This window comes from Cebus imitator, unplaced genomic scaffold (assembly GCF_001604975.1).
Source record: "Cebus imitator isolate Cc_AM_T3 unplaced genomic scaffold, Cebus_imitator-1.0 Scaffold523, whole genome shotgun sequence".
Taxonomy (NCBI): domain Eukaryota; kingdom Metazoa; phylum Chordata; class Mammalia; order Primates; family Cebidae; genus Cebus; species Cebus imitator.
The window spans coordinates 612,700-629,279 of record NW_016107838.1 but is presented as its reverse complement, the minus strand read 5'-3'; the positions used below and the strand labels follow the sequence as shown (position 1 = coordinate 629,279).

General features: G+C 42.3%; 1 protein-coding gene across 4 annotated transcripts in view; it reads right to left on the bottom strand.

Annotated features, from left to right (window-relative positions):
* The window catches only part of MCPH1 (microcephalin 1), a 244,616-nt gene extending 230,515 nt beyond the window's left edge, over window positions 1-14,101 (bottom strand). For 3 of the 4 annotated variants that reach the window (XM_017514370.2, XM_017514369.2, XM_037733416.1), the window contains exons 1-3: window positions 13,588-14,101; window positions 11,299-11,390; window positions 3,091-3,209 (exon numbers count right to left, since the gene is read on the bottom strand). In XM_017514370.2, the coding sequence (XP_017369859.1) occupies window positions 3,091-3,209; window positions 11,299-11,390; window positions 13,588-13,609 (233 nt within the window). In that variant the 5' untranslated portion in view covers window positions 13,610-14,101. The remainder of the gene's footprint in view (window positions 1-3,090; window positions 3,210-11,298; window positions 11,391-13,587) is intronic. The other variant, XM_017514371.2, reaches the window with a different exon arrangement.
* Between the last annotated feature and the right edge of the window lie 2,479 nt (window positions 14,102-16,580).

Below are 16,580 nucleotides of genomic sequence, written 5' to 3'. Positions count from 1 at the left end.
AAAAAAAAAAAAAAAAAAAGAGAGAGAGAGATTACTAGCATTAAGAATGAATTATTGCTGACCTTATAAAAAAGAATGTAACAGAATGCTAGGAGCAAGTGAATACCAACAAATTAGATAACCTAGATGACCTGGAAAATAGAAATACACAAGCTACTAAATCTGACTCAAAACTTTCCACAAAAAACAAAAACAAAAACAAAAAACAGCCAGGTTCAGGTTCAAATGCCTTCACTAGTAAATTCTACCAAGTGTTTAAAGAACACTTAAAACTCTTCAGAAACTGAGTAACACATTGTAATTCAGTCTCTGATGCCAGCATTGCTCCGACACCAAGTAAGACAAAGTCATTACATGGAAACTATAGATCAATATCCCCTATGAACATACAAGCTAAATGAGTAAGTACATAACACTAGAAAACTGTTTCAACAATTTTTTTAACTTCTTATTATTATTCTTTTGAGACTGAGTCTTGCTCTCTTGCCCAGGCTGGGATACAGTAGTGCAATCTCAGCTCATTGCAACCTCTGCCTCCCGGGTTCAAGCAACTCTCTGCCTCAGCCTCCCGAATAGCTGGGATTACAGGTGTCTACCACCACACCCAGATAACTTTTGTATTTTTAGTACAGTCGGGGTTTCAACATCTTGCAGGCTGGTCTTGAACTCCTGATCTCATGATCCACCTACCTCGGCCTCCCAAAGTGCAGGGATTACAGGTGTGAGCCACCTCGCCCAGCCTACTTGTTGTATTTTTAGCAGAGATAGGGTTTCACCATATTGACTAGGCGGGTCTCAAACTCCCGACCTCAGGTGAACCCACCTTGGCCTCCCAAAGTGCTGGGATTACAGGTGTGAGCCACCATATCCAGCCTGTTCCAACAATTAAAAAGGAAAGATGACAACATATATAACATGACAAGTAGGATTTATCCTAGGACTGCAAAGTTGGTTCATCATACAAAACCCCTCAATTACACCATATTAATGTAACGAAGGACAAAAATCACGCGATCGATAGATGCAGAAATGCATTTGACAACAATATCTAACATCCTTTAATAAGAAGAAACAACCAGCAACCTGAACAGAAGGGAATGTCCTCAGCCTGATAAAGGACATCTACATGAACCCATAGTTACCATCATACTAAATAATGAAATACTGAAAGCCTTTCTCCAAAGATGAGGAACAAGACAAGGATGCCCATTCTCACCACTTCTATTCAACACTGTGCTAGAGGTTCTGGCCAGAACAAATAAGTAAAGTAAAATAAAATAAAATAAAAGGCAGCCAGACTAGAAATGAAGAAGTAAACCTATATTTACAAAATTACAACATTGCATATAGAAAATTCTAAGGAACCAACTAATTTTTATATTTAAAACTAATAAACAAGTTCAGCAAATTTGCAGGATATAAGTTCAATATACAAAAATCACCTGCATTTCTATATACTAACAGCTAACTTAAAAAAAAATTAAGAAAAGAAAAAGACAAAAAAAAAAAATTAAGAAAACAATTTCATTTACATGAAAATGAACAAAAAATTTAGTAATAAATTTAACCCAGGGGGTATAAAACTTATACACTGAAAACTAGAAAATATCACTGAATGAAATTTGAGACCTGAAACAGAAACACATCCCATTTCTATGGACTGGAAGATCAAATATTATAAATACAGCAACACTTCCTTAATTAGAGATTCAATACAATCTCTACCAAAGCCCAGCTGTCTTTTATGTTTTTAAAGAAACTGACAAACTGATTGTAAAATTCATATAGAAATGCAAGGAACCGAAACAAGACAGCCAAACAATGTTAGTAAGGAACCCAAATCAAGATAGCTAAACAATCTCGAAAATGAAAAACAAAATTACAGGACTCATACTTCCCAATTTCAAAACTTACTACAAATTTGCAGTAATCAAAACTGTGTGGGCCAAGCATGGTGGCTCATGCCTGTAATCCTAGCACTTTGGGAGGCCAAGGCAGGTGGATCACTTGAGGTAAGGAGTTTGAGACCAGCCTGGCCAACATGATACAACCTCATCTCTACTAAAAATACAAAAATCAGCCAGGCATGGTGGTGCGTACCTGTAATCCCAGCTACTTGGGAGGCTGAGGAAGGAGAATCACTTAAGGCAAAGGTTGAGATGAATCCCAGTTACTTCGGAGGTTGAAGCATGAGAATCACTTGAACCTGGGAAGTGGAGCTGAGATGTGCCACTACACACCAGTCTGGGCAACAGAGCAAGACTCTGTCTCAAAAAAAAAGCAAGGCTGGCTGCAGTGGCTCACCTGTAATGAGAAGGTAAGGGCAAGTGGATCACTTGAGGCCAGGACTCAGGACTTTGAGACCAGGTTGGCCAACATGGTGAAACCCTGTTTCTACTAAAAACACAAGAATTAGCCAAGCATGGTGGCGCGTGCCTGTAATCCCAGCTACTCAGGAGGCTGAGGCAGGAGAATTGTCTGAACCCAGGAGGCGGAGGTTGCGGTGAGCCGAGATCGCGCCATTGCACTCCAGCCTGGGTAACAAGAGCGAAACTCTGTCTCAAAAAAAAAAAAAAAAAAAAAAAAGAATCATTTGAGCCTGGGAGGCAGAGGCTGCAGTGAGCCAAGATCCAGCCACTGCACTCCAGCCTGACGACAGAGCAAGACTCAATCTCAAAAATAAATAAATAAAAAGATACCAATCCTGTGGACACCTTGATATTGGACTTCCAGCTTCCAGGGTTGTGAGAAAGTAATTTCTGTTGTTCAAGCTACCCAGTCTGTGGTCCTTTGTTACAGTAGTGCTCGCTGACTAACATAACCTGCTTCATCACATTCCCTCCTGCTTCCTAAATCCACCTTGTATACCCCAGCTTTAGGACCTGCAGGCTCCTTTTCCCTCTAGGCAAAGTTAGGCATTATAGTATACCCATTTTTGTACTGCAGAAATTGAGGCTAGAGGATGTCCTTACTTGGTGAGGTAAGAGGCACAGAAAATATGAAAATCAAACTTTAACTAGTTCTGTGATCTGTGCAAAGTATCTCCACACTTTTTCAATGCTAGATACGAAAAAGAGAGAAACTGCTTACTTTTCAACCCAGAGCACTGAAACGAGCTTTACGCCTCTCTTCTGAGCTTTGTCCCAAGTGCTCCGGTAGCCATCTTTGAAGATAACATGTGTTACTTGTTTATTAAAAGTTTTTGAAACCTGTAGACAAAATGCAGAAAACAAAATGTACATTACTGTTCATTCACAACTTCTTAAGTACAACTGATCAAAAAATCAGACCCCAACAATTCTGTTTCTCAGAATCTGACAGAAACACTCGAAGGAATGCATAACGCTGCTTAAAACATAACTGTTTCAGCTAGAATGGTGAATTATACACACAAGTTCACATCTTCTCCCTCTAAAAATCCTCTGAAGTGTCACTGAAAGAATAAAGAGTTGGAACCCTGCAAGAATAAAGAGAACAGAAGAGAAAACGTGGCCATGAGAAGGTACCACATTTTTAGAAGATGGAAAGAGTCAGATAATTATGGACATTTCAGAAAAGTTTTCTACATGAAAGAAAATAAAACCAAATGAAACTCAGAGACAACAGAGAAAACAGAACACATATTTAACCAAAATTAAAAACACTCAGTATCTTAAGATACTGTATTCATGCAACATGATCTGAAGATAATTTTTAAATGGGATCCCAAAGACTCTTGGAAATTAAAAAAAAGATGACATAAGTAAAAAAAATTTCTACAGAAATTTTAGACAATGAAGTTGAGAAAAGCTCCACGGTAGTATAACAAAAGGACCGGAAGATGGACACAACAGGAGACAAAAGGCAAAAACATCAGGAGCTCAGTCCAGGAGATCCAACAGCCAATCAACAGGAGTTAAAGAAATACAGAAATACAAAAAATGGAGAAGATACTATTAAAGAAATAATAAAAGTTTCTCGAACTAAATGACAAGCATTTTAGATCAAAAGGATGCTCCGTAAAATGCCAGCATAAGAATGAAAACAGCACTACATCAAGCTTATCACAGAATTCCAGCATGGTTGGCAAAGGAGAAAAATATTTAAAGAGTGGGAAATCAAGGTGAAGAGGATGGAGACACGTCACATGCAAACAATGATAAGTGACAACTTAGTCTTATTAACAACAGTCTGGAAGTGAGTAAACAATGGGAACTACCTTCAAGAAAAAATAATATTTGTGCTAGCATTTTACAATCAGCTAAAATATTAGTAAAAGTTAACAGTATAATAAAGGCATATTCAGACATTCATGGTGTCAAAAATTTTACCTTTTATGTATCCTTTCCAGAAGTAGAACTCATTCACATAATTTTTTATAGCATTCAATTATACTGAAAGAATATATGTACACGGTTTGGAAGTATGAAGGCAAATACCAAAACAAACAGATGGTCTGAAAGCAGCTGTCTTTGAAAAATAGAAAAGGAAATGTATGGGAAAGGGTTGCTGGTTTCTCTTTGCTTTCATTGTGAACTTCATGGCACTGCCCATTAGTCTTTTTAAACAACGAATAGTTATTACTTTCATGACTCTCTCTCTCTCTCAATCTCTGCACCCCTGCCAAGCCCATGGAAGCTATCAAGGCAGTCAAGAATTACCCAACTGAGATTCTAGATCAAGACTGACACCTGCTTCATTGCAACTGTCAAGTAAAAAGAAAAAAGAAAAAAACAGAAGACGCCTAGAGAGATGAGTCTAGCATTTGAGGCCATTTTACCTCAAGGTTTTTATCAAATGTAGCTAATACTAAACGGGACAAAAATTGATAAACAAGCCTCAAAGAGAGAAGGTGGTCTGAAAAAACCCGTACACCTTGGGTTTAGACTCAAAAGGCTGCATCTAGATAAGGGTGAAGCAGAAATTATAACGACCCTCACAGGCCTGCAGTGTAGTTTTATATCATCTCAAATCCTGAAACTGGCTTAAGATAACCCTGGATTATGAGTACTATAAATACCGTACTGGAAATAAATCTAAATCTCTTTTGAAAAAAGATAATACAATTCTAGGCCTCAAATTATTTACAAATAATTTTAAATAGATGCTTAAAATTTTTCAAATGTGAACAACAAATAAAAAAACAAGCATAGGAGGAACAGAAGAACAGAAACCACTGGATAAAACAAAAAATAAAAACAGGTACATGCTGCAATGTACCAGATGAAGACTTCCCGCGGAATGCAGCTGAAACCCCACTTAGAGAAAAACGTGTATCTTAAATGCATAAATGCAAAGTAAGGTTGAAAATCAGTGCAGTCATCCAAAAAATTAGAAAAAGTCATTCAATTAAAACCAAAGGAGGCTGGGTGTGGCGGTTCACACCTGTAATCTCAGCACTTTGGGAGGCTGAGGCGGGCAGATCACATGAGGTCAAGAGTTCGAGACCATCCTGGACAACATGGCAAAAGCCGGTCTCTGCTAAAAACACAAAACTTAGCCAGGTGTGGTGGTGCGTGCCTGTAAGCTCAGCTACTGGGGAGGTTGAGGCAGGAGAATCACTTGAACCTAGAAGGCGGAGGTTGCAGTGAGCAGAGATTGAGCCATCGCACTCCAGCCTGGGCAACAGTGTGAGACTCCATCTCAAAAAATACAAATACAAATACAAATATCAAAGACAAGGGGGCGGGGCTCAGAAGCGTATGCGTGTAACCCCCTAAACACGCTGCGCATGCTCACTTCCAAAGGTAAGGAAGCGAGCTTATACAGTCCCAGGATCAGGTGCTCGCCTCTTCTCCCACTTTTCTCTTTGGCCTTTGTGAGCCCACTTGACTGTCTTTCAATTCTTTCCTTTCTTGTTCTAATGCCTTTTAAAATAAGCTTCCATTCCTGCTCTTTTTTAAGCCTTTTTTTTTTCTCTTTTTTTGAGATGGAGTCTTGCTTTGTCTCCAAGCTGGCGTGACCTCGGCTCACTGCAGCCTCCGCCTCCCGGGTTCAAGCGATTCTCCTGCCTCAGCCTCCCGAGTAGCTGGGACTATAGGTGCCCACCACTGTGCCCAGCTAATTTTTTGTATTTTAGTAGACAGAGGGGTTTCACCATGTTGGCCAGGATGGTCTAGATCTCCTGACTTCGTGATCTGCCCGCCTCGGCCTCCCAAAGTGCTGGCATTAAAGACGTGAGCCACCGCGTCCGGCTGTTTTTTCTGCTTTATGTCCCTCAGTCTAATTCTTTCTTCTGAGGAGGCAAGGACTGCAGTTGCTATGGACCAACCCTCACAGATATGCTGCCAGTAACTCGGAGTAACTCAGATCTCTTCACCGCTAACAGTTTTGTCATGAGATCAGAGAAAGAGACCAATGAACATGAAACCACCATCACAAGGCTGTCAGTCCTGACCAGCTCCATCTTGCTTCTAACCTCCAAGATGAGATCTTGTTCATTCCTGGGCATAGGCTGAACTAACTCTGGGAAGAACTTAGTTTAGAGTTTAAAACAAAGAACATAAGAGTCCTTTCCCCAAACCTCCTTATTGCCTGGGAAGTAGACTGCCTTTGTAGGACTAATGCCACAAGATTAGAAATTACGGTTTAGGGCTGTGCGTGGTGGCTCACACCTGTAATACCAACATTTTTGGAGGCCGAGGCAGGCAGATCATGAAGTCAAGAGATCGAGACCATCCTGGCCAACACAGTGAAACACTGTCTCTACTAAAATACAAAAATAAGCTGGGTGTGGTGGTGTGCACTTGTAGTCCCAGCTACTTGCGGGAGGCTGAAGCAGGAGAACTGCTTAAACCCGGGAGGCACATGTTGTAGAGGGCCGAGATCTTGCCACTGGCGCCTGGCAACAGAGTGAGACTCTGTCTCAAGAAAAAATAAAGAGAAAAAGAAATTACAGTTTAGGAGTCACGAAGCTGGAGGTTACAATTTCTGACCCTCCCTAAACCGCTCCTAATATCAATGCTTGAGATATTTTGCAGACCCTGCGCTCAGAGGATCAGCTGGCGCCACTCATAGGGATAAACTGGCTCATCTGATCTCATGGCTCCCACCCAGGACTCAGTGCAAGAAGACAGCTTTCCTCCTTTGATTTCATCTCTGACCTGACCAATCAGCACTCCTGGCTCTCTGGCTTCCCCCCACCCACCGAGGTGTCCTTAAGAGCTCTGATTCCCAAATGCTCAGGGAGACTGATTTGAGTAATAATAAATCTCGGTAGCCCACTCAGCCAGCTCTGTGTGAATTACTCTTTCTCTAATGTAATTTCTGTCTTGATAAATCGGCTCTGTCTAGGCAGCAGGCAAGATGAATCCACTGGGTGGTTACAAACAGAGAGCTGCTGAACAGACGGGACATATACGGATCCCTGATTTAAAACAGAAGTAGTAGTTCAGGCCTTGATTAAAGGTTTTTTTCAATAAATTATGTTGAGAGAAATATTCATGTAGGAAAAATGAGACAACTACTTTATGGCATGTGAAAAAAATCAATTCCAGGTATACGTTAAGTATGAAAGGCAAAATGATGAAAGCTTCCAGAAAATAACAAGAGAAAATCTTTATAACCTTCGTATAGCAACAGGTTTTTTTTAAACCAAGACACACAAAAAAGTTTACCATAAAATAAAAAAATAAATTTAACTACATTAAAATTGTCACCAAAAGATACCATTTTGAAGACGAAAAACAAGCCAGAATGACAAAAATACTGCAATTCATTTGGGTGATAAAAGAGTCAATTCTAAATCATAGAGAATACCTACAAATCAAGAAGAAGAGATAAACCCAATCGAAATATAAGCTGAAGGCTTGAATATATACTCCAAAATAAATGCAAATTCAAAGCACAATGATATACAAACACACCAGAATGGCTGAAAATAAAGGTTGACAAAACCAAGCATATTCAGCAATGGGAACTTTCATACATTTATATAAGTATAAACTGATCCAACCACTTCAGAAGACTGTTAAGAAATCATTGCTAATTTCCTTAGATGTGATCATGGTATTTTTGTTATACAGGAAAATGTCTTCGTTTTCAGATGATGCATAATGAGTATTTATGGGCAAATTAAGAGGTCTGCAACTTACCTTCAAATGGTTCAGAAGAAAAATACAAGTACACATCTAAATACATCGTACACAGAAATAGAGATAAAGCAAGTATGTTCAGATGTTAACGACTGTTAAATCTATATTCACTATTCTTTCAATTTTGTTTGCAAATTTTTGAAATAAAAGATGAAAACCAAAAAGATGCAAAAGAGCTAAGATCTTAATGTTACCCTGAAAAACCATCTTGTCAGCTCACTTGTCTCAAGGCTTTTTTCTCATGCACAATTAACTTGTCTTAATCCCAAGTAAATTTTAGGCAGCAGAACATGCACACTCCCTCAGGTTCCTACATTCCAATGTATCACAATAGGCGTGTCTCCCCTCCTGCATTGTGGGTCCTGCTCCTATAATCTGATTCCTCTCCACTGACCTTTTACTCAAGGTAGACAGACACTAGGGAGGCCAAACAAGGCCGTTAGGGTGAAAAATTTAGTAGCACCCACTCTTTGCCTGGTGGTGAGTGCCTCTTAAGTTTTACACCCAGGCAGTTTTATACCCAGTTACACCCTAACCCAACTCTACCTTCAATTATCTCTCTACCTTCAATTATCTTTCCATCTCATGTTTTTTTTTTTTTTTTTTTTTTTTTTTTTTTTTTTTTTTTTTNTTTTGAGTTTCCTCTGTCGCCAGGCTGGAGTACAGTGGCATGATCTCGGCTCACTGTAGCGTCCGCCTCCCGAGTTCAAACAATTCTCCTGCCTCAGCCTCCAGAGTAGCTGGGGCTACAGGCATGCCCCACCAAACCCGGCTAATTTTTTTGTATTTTTAGTAGAGATAGGGTTTCATTATGTTGGCCAGGATGGTCTTGATCTCCTGACCTCGTGATCCACCCACCTCAGTCTCCCAGAGTTCTGGGGTTACAGGCCTGAGCCACTGCCCACCCCCCACTAATCTTTTCACCCATTTTAATGGATCTCTTTTACTCAGCCTATCAGTCAGCCCCTCCCAAATGTCAGAAAGAGACTTTGTTCACAGCTAAACTCCCTACAAGAGTATATTAGTTCCTCCTTAACCATGGGGGTTAAGTTCTAAGACACCCCCCACCCCACCCCCAGTGGATGCCTGAATCCTTGACTAGTACTGAATGGGTTATATACTGTTTTTTCCTATACATACATATACAATAAGAGTTTTATTTACAAATTAGGCACAGATTAACAATAAGAATAACAAAATAGGGCAATTGTAACAATGTATTATAAGAAAAATTATCACCCACGTGACTGTAACTTTTGCAGTTTGGTGTGACTGCAACACTAGCATAGTTTTCCATCTTCACCGTTTCAAGATTAGAAGACTTGTTCTCACTGTAGATCTGAGCAACTTCAGCATACAATTTTTTTCCTTTCTTTAAAGTGGAGAACTTTCACCTTTTCACTTAAAGGAAGCACCTAAAGGCTTCTCTGGCATATATGAATTGCCAGCATCACCACTCTTACACTTTAGGGCTGAAAATTAGGTCTGTCAAATTTAACCTGCTTTGCTTGCTTTTGGTCACTTGCTTTTTGTCATTTATTTACTTATTCCTATATAGCTAGCTGCAAGTCATGCTGCTAAATGCTGTAACGACCTTCATTGGCTTCCTTTTAACACTTCTGGTGGACGTGCCACCATGGTAACAGTTGCTTAAGCTATTTTTCAGGAACTTGAGGCAGCACCTGTACAGTTCAAACAGGCTGCAATCACCAACCCTTCAACTATACCTGTGCACATGCCAAGAAGTAACTTTTTGACATCAGACCAAAATTTCCACCAACAGATCCTACTAGAGCCTGTTTTTTGTTTTTGTTTTTGAGATGAAGTCTTGCTCTGTCCACAGGCTGGAGTGTAGTGGCGTGATCTCAGCTCACTGCAACCTATGCCTCCTGGATTCAAGTTATTTTTCTGCCTCAGCCTCCCAAGTAGCTAGGACTACAGGCATGTGCCACCACACCCGGCTAATTTTTTGTATTTTTAGTAGAGACAGGGTTTCCTGTTGGCAAGGCTGAACTTGAACTCCTGACCTCAGGTGATCTGTCAGCCTTGGCCTCCCAACTGCGCCTGTTTTCTAAACATGCATCCCACGAACCCAACTACGCTCATGCAGATCACTGAGTGATTACTTCATTTCTCCCCACAGCTTAGATTACCTCACTTCCCTAACTGATAAATATCCCTAAGCCTTATCTTTGAGAATGAAGATGTGAGTACTCTTTTGCCTCCTGGCTGGGCTTCCCGGTGAATGAATCTTTTTCCTTTTGCAAAACCCATCATCACAGTGATTGGTTTAATGTGTGTGGGCAAAACATACCTATTCGGTATCAAGGATATTATTATGTCAAATAAATGTTACTTGAACACAAGCACTATGTGATAGTAAATCTGATAACAGCAATGGCTATGTTAAGAAACCTTGAATAAGGCAAATTGTTTTGCTATCTCCATTTCCTCATACCTCAATGATTCTTGCCCATTTCATTGAAAACTGCACTAAGTTCAGCAATGACCTTAGAGTGTTCAAATCCAAAGTACATTTGACAGTCCTATCTTTCTTGAAGTTTCTGTAGCTTTAAAAAATTCTATCTTTAAAATTACTCCTGCCTAGCTCTGAAAGACAATTAAAAAATGACTCCCTCCTTTGACTTCCACACATGTTCTTTCTCCTGACATTCTTCTCTCCCTCTGTCACTAGGTCCCTGCTCCCATTGCCTGTTCTTCAACACTGAACAAGGCTCCTCCATCACCATTCTTCATGCTAACCATGCCAGACCTGGGATGGCATCCACGCCTGTGACTTCACATGACCCCTATGGTCTTGACCCCCCCAAATCATCACCTCTAGCTTTGAACACTTCAAGTTCCAGACTTGTATATCCATATGGCTAGCAGATATTTTCAATATGCCCAAATTTACAACTTTTCCCTTAGAAACTTAATCCTTTTCCTGTATTCCTCACTTTGCTTAATGTACCCATGCAATCAGTGTAAGAATCCAGATTTTTATCCTAGGTTCCTCCTCCTTACTCAATGTCCATAGGCCCAACTGTTCTGTAAGTTCTACTGTTCTAAATTCTTCACACTTTGGCCCTTTTTTCTCCTACTGCTTTCCACTGCTCTGTCCTTCATATTTAAAGTAATAACTCCCAAAATAAGAAAATGCAAATGTAACTTTTTACCTATCAGAAGACAGTCATATGAATCAACAGCAAAATAAATGTCTTACCTTTGCCCCCATATCCATAAGCTGTGTTGTAAATGTCTTTGAATAATTTTCTGTTCCATTGGATGACCACACTTCAACATAGGCCACTACATCTGAAAACAATATATGAGCATGAAATATACATTTGTAATTCCAGCATCCCCTGCCCAATAGATTTTGTTTTATTTAAGAGTAAATGGAAAATTTCTTCTACTGGCCAGGCATAGTGGCTCATGGTGTAATTCCAGCACTTTGGAAGGCCAAGACAGTGGGATCACTTGAGCCCAGAAGTTTGAGACCAGCTTGGGCAACACAGTGAAACCCTGTCTCTACATTTTTTTTTTTTCTTTAATTAGCCAGGAATAGCTTTGAGCAGCTGTATTTCCAGCTACTGGGTGGGAAGACGGGGTAGAGAGGGTGGAGAAGCTGAGTTATGATCGCATCATTGCACTCCAGCCTCGGCAACAGAGCGAGAACTTGCCCAAAAATAAGAAAAATAAATCAAGTTTCTCCTAAAGGCTGAGCAAACTAGCTCATGCCTATTATCCCAGCACTTTGGAAGGTAGAGGCGGGAGGATTGCTTGAGGCTAGGAATTCAAGACCAGCCTAGGCAACATCATGAGACCCTGGCTCTACAGAAAAAAAAAAATAATAAAAATAAATTTAAAATAAAAATAACCAGGCATGGGAGTGTCTGTAGTCCCAAGTTATTCAGAGGCTGAAGCAGTAGAATTGCTTAAGCCTGGGAGTTTGAGGCTGCAGTGAGCTATTATATGATCATATCACTGCACTCTAACCTGGACAACAGAGTGGGACTGTCTCATAAATTTCTACTAAAAGCTTATTGAAAATAGCTTCAGTGCAATTTATTAAAATTTTTAGCAAAAAAAATGTACCCATACATCCATCATTCCTAAATTTAGATGCTTTCCCCAAATTCTTAGGCTTAATTTTTCGAATGCAGAAATCTGTTTTCTGTAAAGGGACAGACAGTAAATATTTTAGGCTTTATGGCCAAACAGTATTTGTCACAACTACTCAACTTCATGGTTGCAGCACAGACAATATATTAATGAGCCAGCCTGTGTTCCAATAAAACTTTCTTTGTGGAGAAGGAAATGCGAATGTAATATAATTTTTCATTTGTCCTTCTTTTTTTAAAATCACTTAAAAATCTAAAAGACATTTTCAGCTTATAGATCCTACAAAAACAGGCAGCAGGCCAGATTTGGCCTGGGGTGCATAGTCTGTGGACCCCTGTTCTAGTGGATATCCTCTTCTCAAAACCTGATGTTTAAAAGAGTTTTCGAGGCATACCATCGGTCAAAGATTGTGGACAACCCTAAAGGAAAACCAGGTTAATATAACAAAATGCTAACATTAGAAAAATAGCCACATCTGATTACAGAGTTTGTATAAACCTTTTCTTTTCGCTATGAGGTTTTATGACTCCAGGCCCCTCTTTATCCCATGGCCAAACTCTAAAAGACCTGTGTCCGCTGTTCCCCTCCCCTGGGCTCTTCCAGGTGCACAGAGGGCGGGACTGGGTACGGTATCCTATGCTGGTTAGGACAGCAGCTCCGGTCTAAAGCCCTGTAACACTGACTGGCCACACACAGTGGGAGAGGCACCCAAACGTTTGCCCCAGGCCTTAGTTTTCCCACCTGTAAATTGAGGTAACAGAATTGGTGGGGCGGTTAAAAATCAGACACCACCATACTAGCCTGTGCACAGCGCCTGGCACACAAGGACTCCGCAGTAAAAGGCGGCTCCAATTCTTGGAACAATTCGCATAGAAACACAACTGCCGCCCCTCCAGGTGGGCCTCAGTGGGGGGATTGAACACGACCAGACCCAGGAGGGCCCCACACGAACTTCCCGAGGGCAGGACTCTGCCTGCCCGTGAGCCCCGGGTCCAGAGACTAAGGCAGCAGGGGTGACAGCAGGTAGTGAGAGGCGGGTTTTGGGAGCATGGGGGAGGAAGCAGGCAGCTGGAACTTTTGGGGAGACAGGGAGCACGGCGGAGTAAGCAAGCAGTCGGGGGTTTTGGGGGACCAGGCAGCGGGGGAGAGAGCAGGCAGCCGGGGGTTTTGGAGGGACAGGGAGCATGGGGAAGGAAGCAGGCAGCCGGGGTTTTGGGGAACAGGCAGTGGGGGAGGGAGCAGGCGGCAGGAGGTCGGGGGGCGACAGTCAGCGAGGGAGGGGCCAGCGGGCTGCTCTCATGGGACCCCCCCCTGAGTGCTCCTGCCACCAAGAGTGCCGGTCCTCAAACTCCCCCGCTGCTGGCGCAGGGAGCAGGAAGTCACTCACCTTTCAGGATGGGGGCCGCCATGACGGACCGCGGAGTCTGACGCACCGGACAGCGCGACGCCAGCGAGCCTGCAGGCGCGGGCGGTCACTGGGCATGCGCACGGCGAGCGCCCCGCCCTCTCTGCGCTCCGCGGGATCCGCTCTTCCGGGATGTCTCCGGCCAGGGCGGGAGATTGGCGGGAGCTCAGACCCGGGGGAGAGGGCCCGGCCCCGCCTCGCCGCGCTTCGGGCTGCGGGGCTGCGGGGCTGCGGGGCTGCGGGTGCGCGGGTTTTTCTCTCCTCTTGCGGGTAACGAGGACGACGGTCCCTAGCCCCGGAATTAGCCTTCTGTTTCCATTAGTGACTTAGAAGGTTCCCGGCCCCTCACCTGCGCTCACCTGAGCCGAGGGTCAGGAAGCGGAGGGGGCACAGTCACTGCCTTGCGGGCGCGGCTGGACCCCAGCGGACGACTTTGTGCGGACTTTCCGCACCTTCCGTCCCCCTCCAGCCTGACACCCCTGGGGCCGGCGCGCCACGTTACAGCTCCGGGCCTAACCCACCGCCCTGCCGTCTCGGGGGACCTGGACCTCCGATCCAGGGGATGGGGAACCCGGAGACCTCAGACCCCACCGGGGGGACCCGGAGACCTCAGACCTCCGCGGGAGGACCTCGAGACCTTAGATCCTCAGTAAGGGAGTGAATGAGACTTCGGATCCCTGAGGCAGCAAATTCCTGTGGGGGCACCCCAGGACCTGAGATCACCGCGGGGTGGCCCCAGACCTCACATTCAGGCCGCCGATCCGCCGGGGACTCCCGACTATCCCGGCGAGTCCCCTCAAGGGCTCGGAGCTCAAGGGCTCGGTCCTCCAGCTGCTCTGCACTTCGGGCCCCCAGGCTCAAACTTCCCGCCCGCGGAGGCCCGCCCCGGAAGCAACCCGATTCAGGACAAGTTACCTGCCTAGTCCAAGGTGTTACGGCTGGTAACTGATGGAGATGTTGGTATTAAACCTATCTACTTTTAGTTCTTTTTATTGAACCTAAAGGTAGAATATATGTACAACAGTATCAACTACCATCGACTCAGGTCTCTGTTTCATGTATTTATTCATTCACTCTCAGCTGTTCTTTCAGATGTCAGTTGGATCTGTGATTCTGAAGAATTGCCTTGAGTATATGCAGCCTCAAAATGCCACTTCCTAGGCTGAATCTTTGGTCAATATGTATCATTATCACAAGTTATTCCTCTAATAAACTCTACCCTGGAGATACAGCGTTATGATTTACTTCAGAGAGTTCAGCTTATTGAAGACCCAAGTACTTTCTTACTGAGAAAGTGATATTGATCTCTGTTGGTTTAGAATTAAATGATGACATGATGAAGTATATAAACCAATTACTTTTGGTCGAGGTGGTTAAAAATAAGTTTAGTATTTGATAGAGTCTTCAGCTCCACAATTTTGAATATTTTCTCCTATGATTTCTTCTAGAAATATTACTGCTTTAACCAGGGAGTTGTATCAGGTAGGTCTAGGATCTACTTTTTTTTTTTTTTTTTTTTCTGAGGTAGAGTCTCACTCTGTTGCCCCGGCTGGAGTGCAGTGGTGTGATCACAGCTGACTGCAGCCTTAGCCTCCTGGGCTCATAGGATAGGATCGACTTTTAATTAACTTTTGTACACAATGTGAGATAGGGGCCAAGGTTCATTTTTTGCATGTATATATATGCAAATATTCCAGCATTTGTTGAAAAGTTATTTTTGTCTCCACTGCATTTTCTTTGTGCTTTTGTCAAAATCTGTGTTGCATATATGTGTTCATTAGGCTTCCTCTTCTGTTCCATTGAGCTATTTGTCTTTTTGCCACCAGTACCATGCTGTTTTGATTATTATAGCTATATAAATAAGTGATGAAATCTGGTAGTTTATGTCCTACAACTTTATTTTTCAAGGTTGCTTTGTATCTTCTAGATTCTTCAAATTTCCTTTTTTTTTTTTTTTGAATAAAGATGGGGGTTTCACCTTGTTGGTCAGGCTGGTCTTGAACTCCCGACCTCAGGTGATCCACCTGCCTTGGCCTCCAACGTGCTTGGATTATAGGCGTAAGCCACCACTCCCGGCCCAGATTTCCTAATAAATCTTAAGAGTCAACTTGTCATTTTGCATAAAAAAATAAGACTGCTGGGATTTTGATTGAGATTGTGTTGACTCTACAGGTCAATTTGGGGAGAATTGACATTTTGACCATATTCAGTCTTCTAACCCATTAACTTTTATTTAGGTCTTTTAAAATTTACCTTAGTAATGTTTTGTACTTTTCACAAGATAGGTCTTTTATAACTTTTGTTAGATTTTAACCTAAGTATTTTTATTTATTTATTTATTTATTTATTTATTTTGAGACAGGATCTTACTCTGTCACCCAGGCTGGAGCATAATGCTGTGATCATGGCTCACTGCAGCCTTGACCCTCCTGGGCTCAAGCCATCCTCCCACCTCAGCCTCCTGAGTAACTGGGACTGCAAGTGCACACCACCATGCCAAGTTAATTTTTTAAATTTTTTGTAGAGACAGGGTCCCACACTGGCACAATCTCAGCTCACTGCAACCTCTGCCTTCAAGGTTCAAGCAATTCTGCCTCAGCCTCCTGAGTAGCTAGGACAACAGGCACATGCCACCATACCCAGCTAATTTTTCTTTTTTTTTTTAAGTAGAGATGGGGTTTCACTATGTTGGCCAGAATGGTCTCAATTTCTTGACCTTGTGATCCACCCTCCTGGGCTTCCCAAAGTACTGGGATTACAGGCGTGACCCACCTGGCCCAGCTTCCTATGGCTATTTTTATTGTTACTTTAATTAAATGGATAATTAACTGCCTGGTGACAGAGTGACAATCTCAACAACAACAACAACAAAAGGCATAGGAGATTCTATGATTGTAAGAAAAAGATAGCATTTTTTAAGGTGAAAAGATTTAGTTCCCTTAAATAATCAAGGATATGATAAAGCACTAGAAATT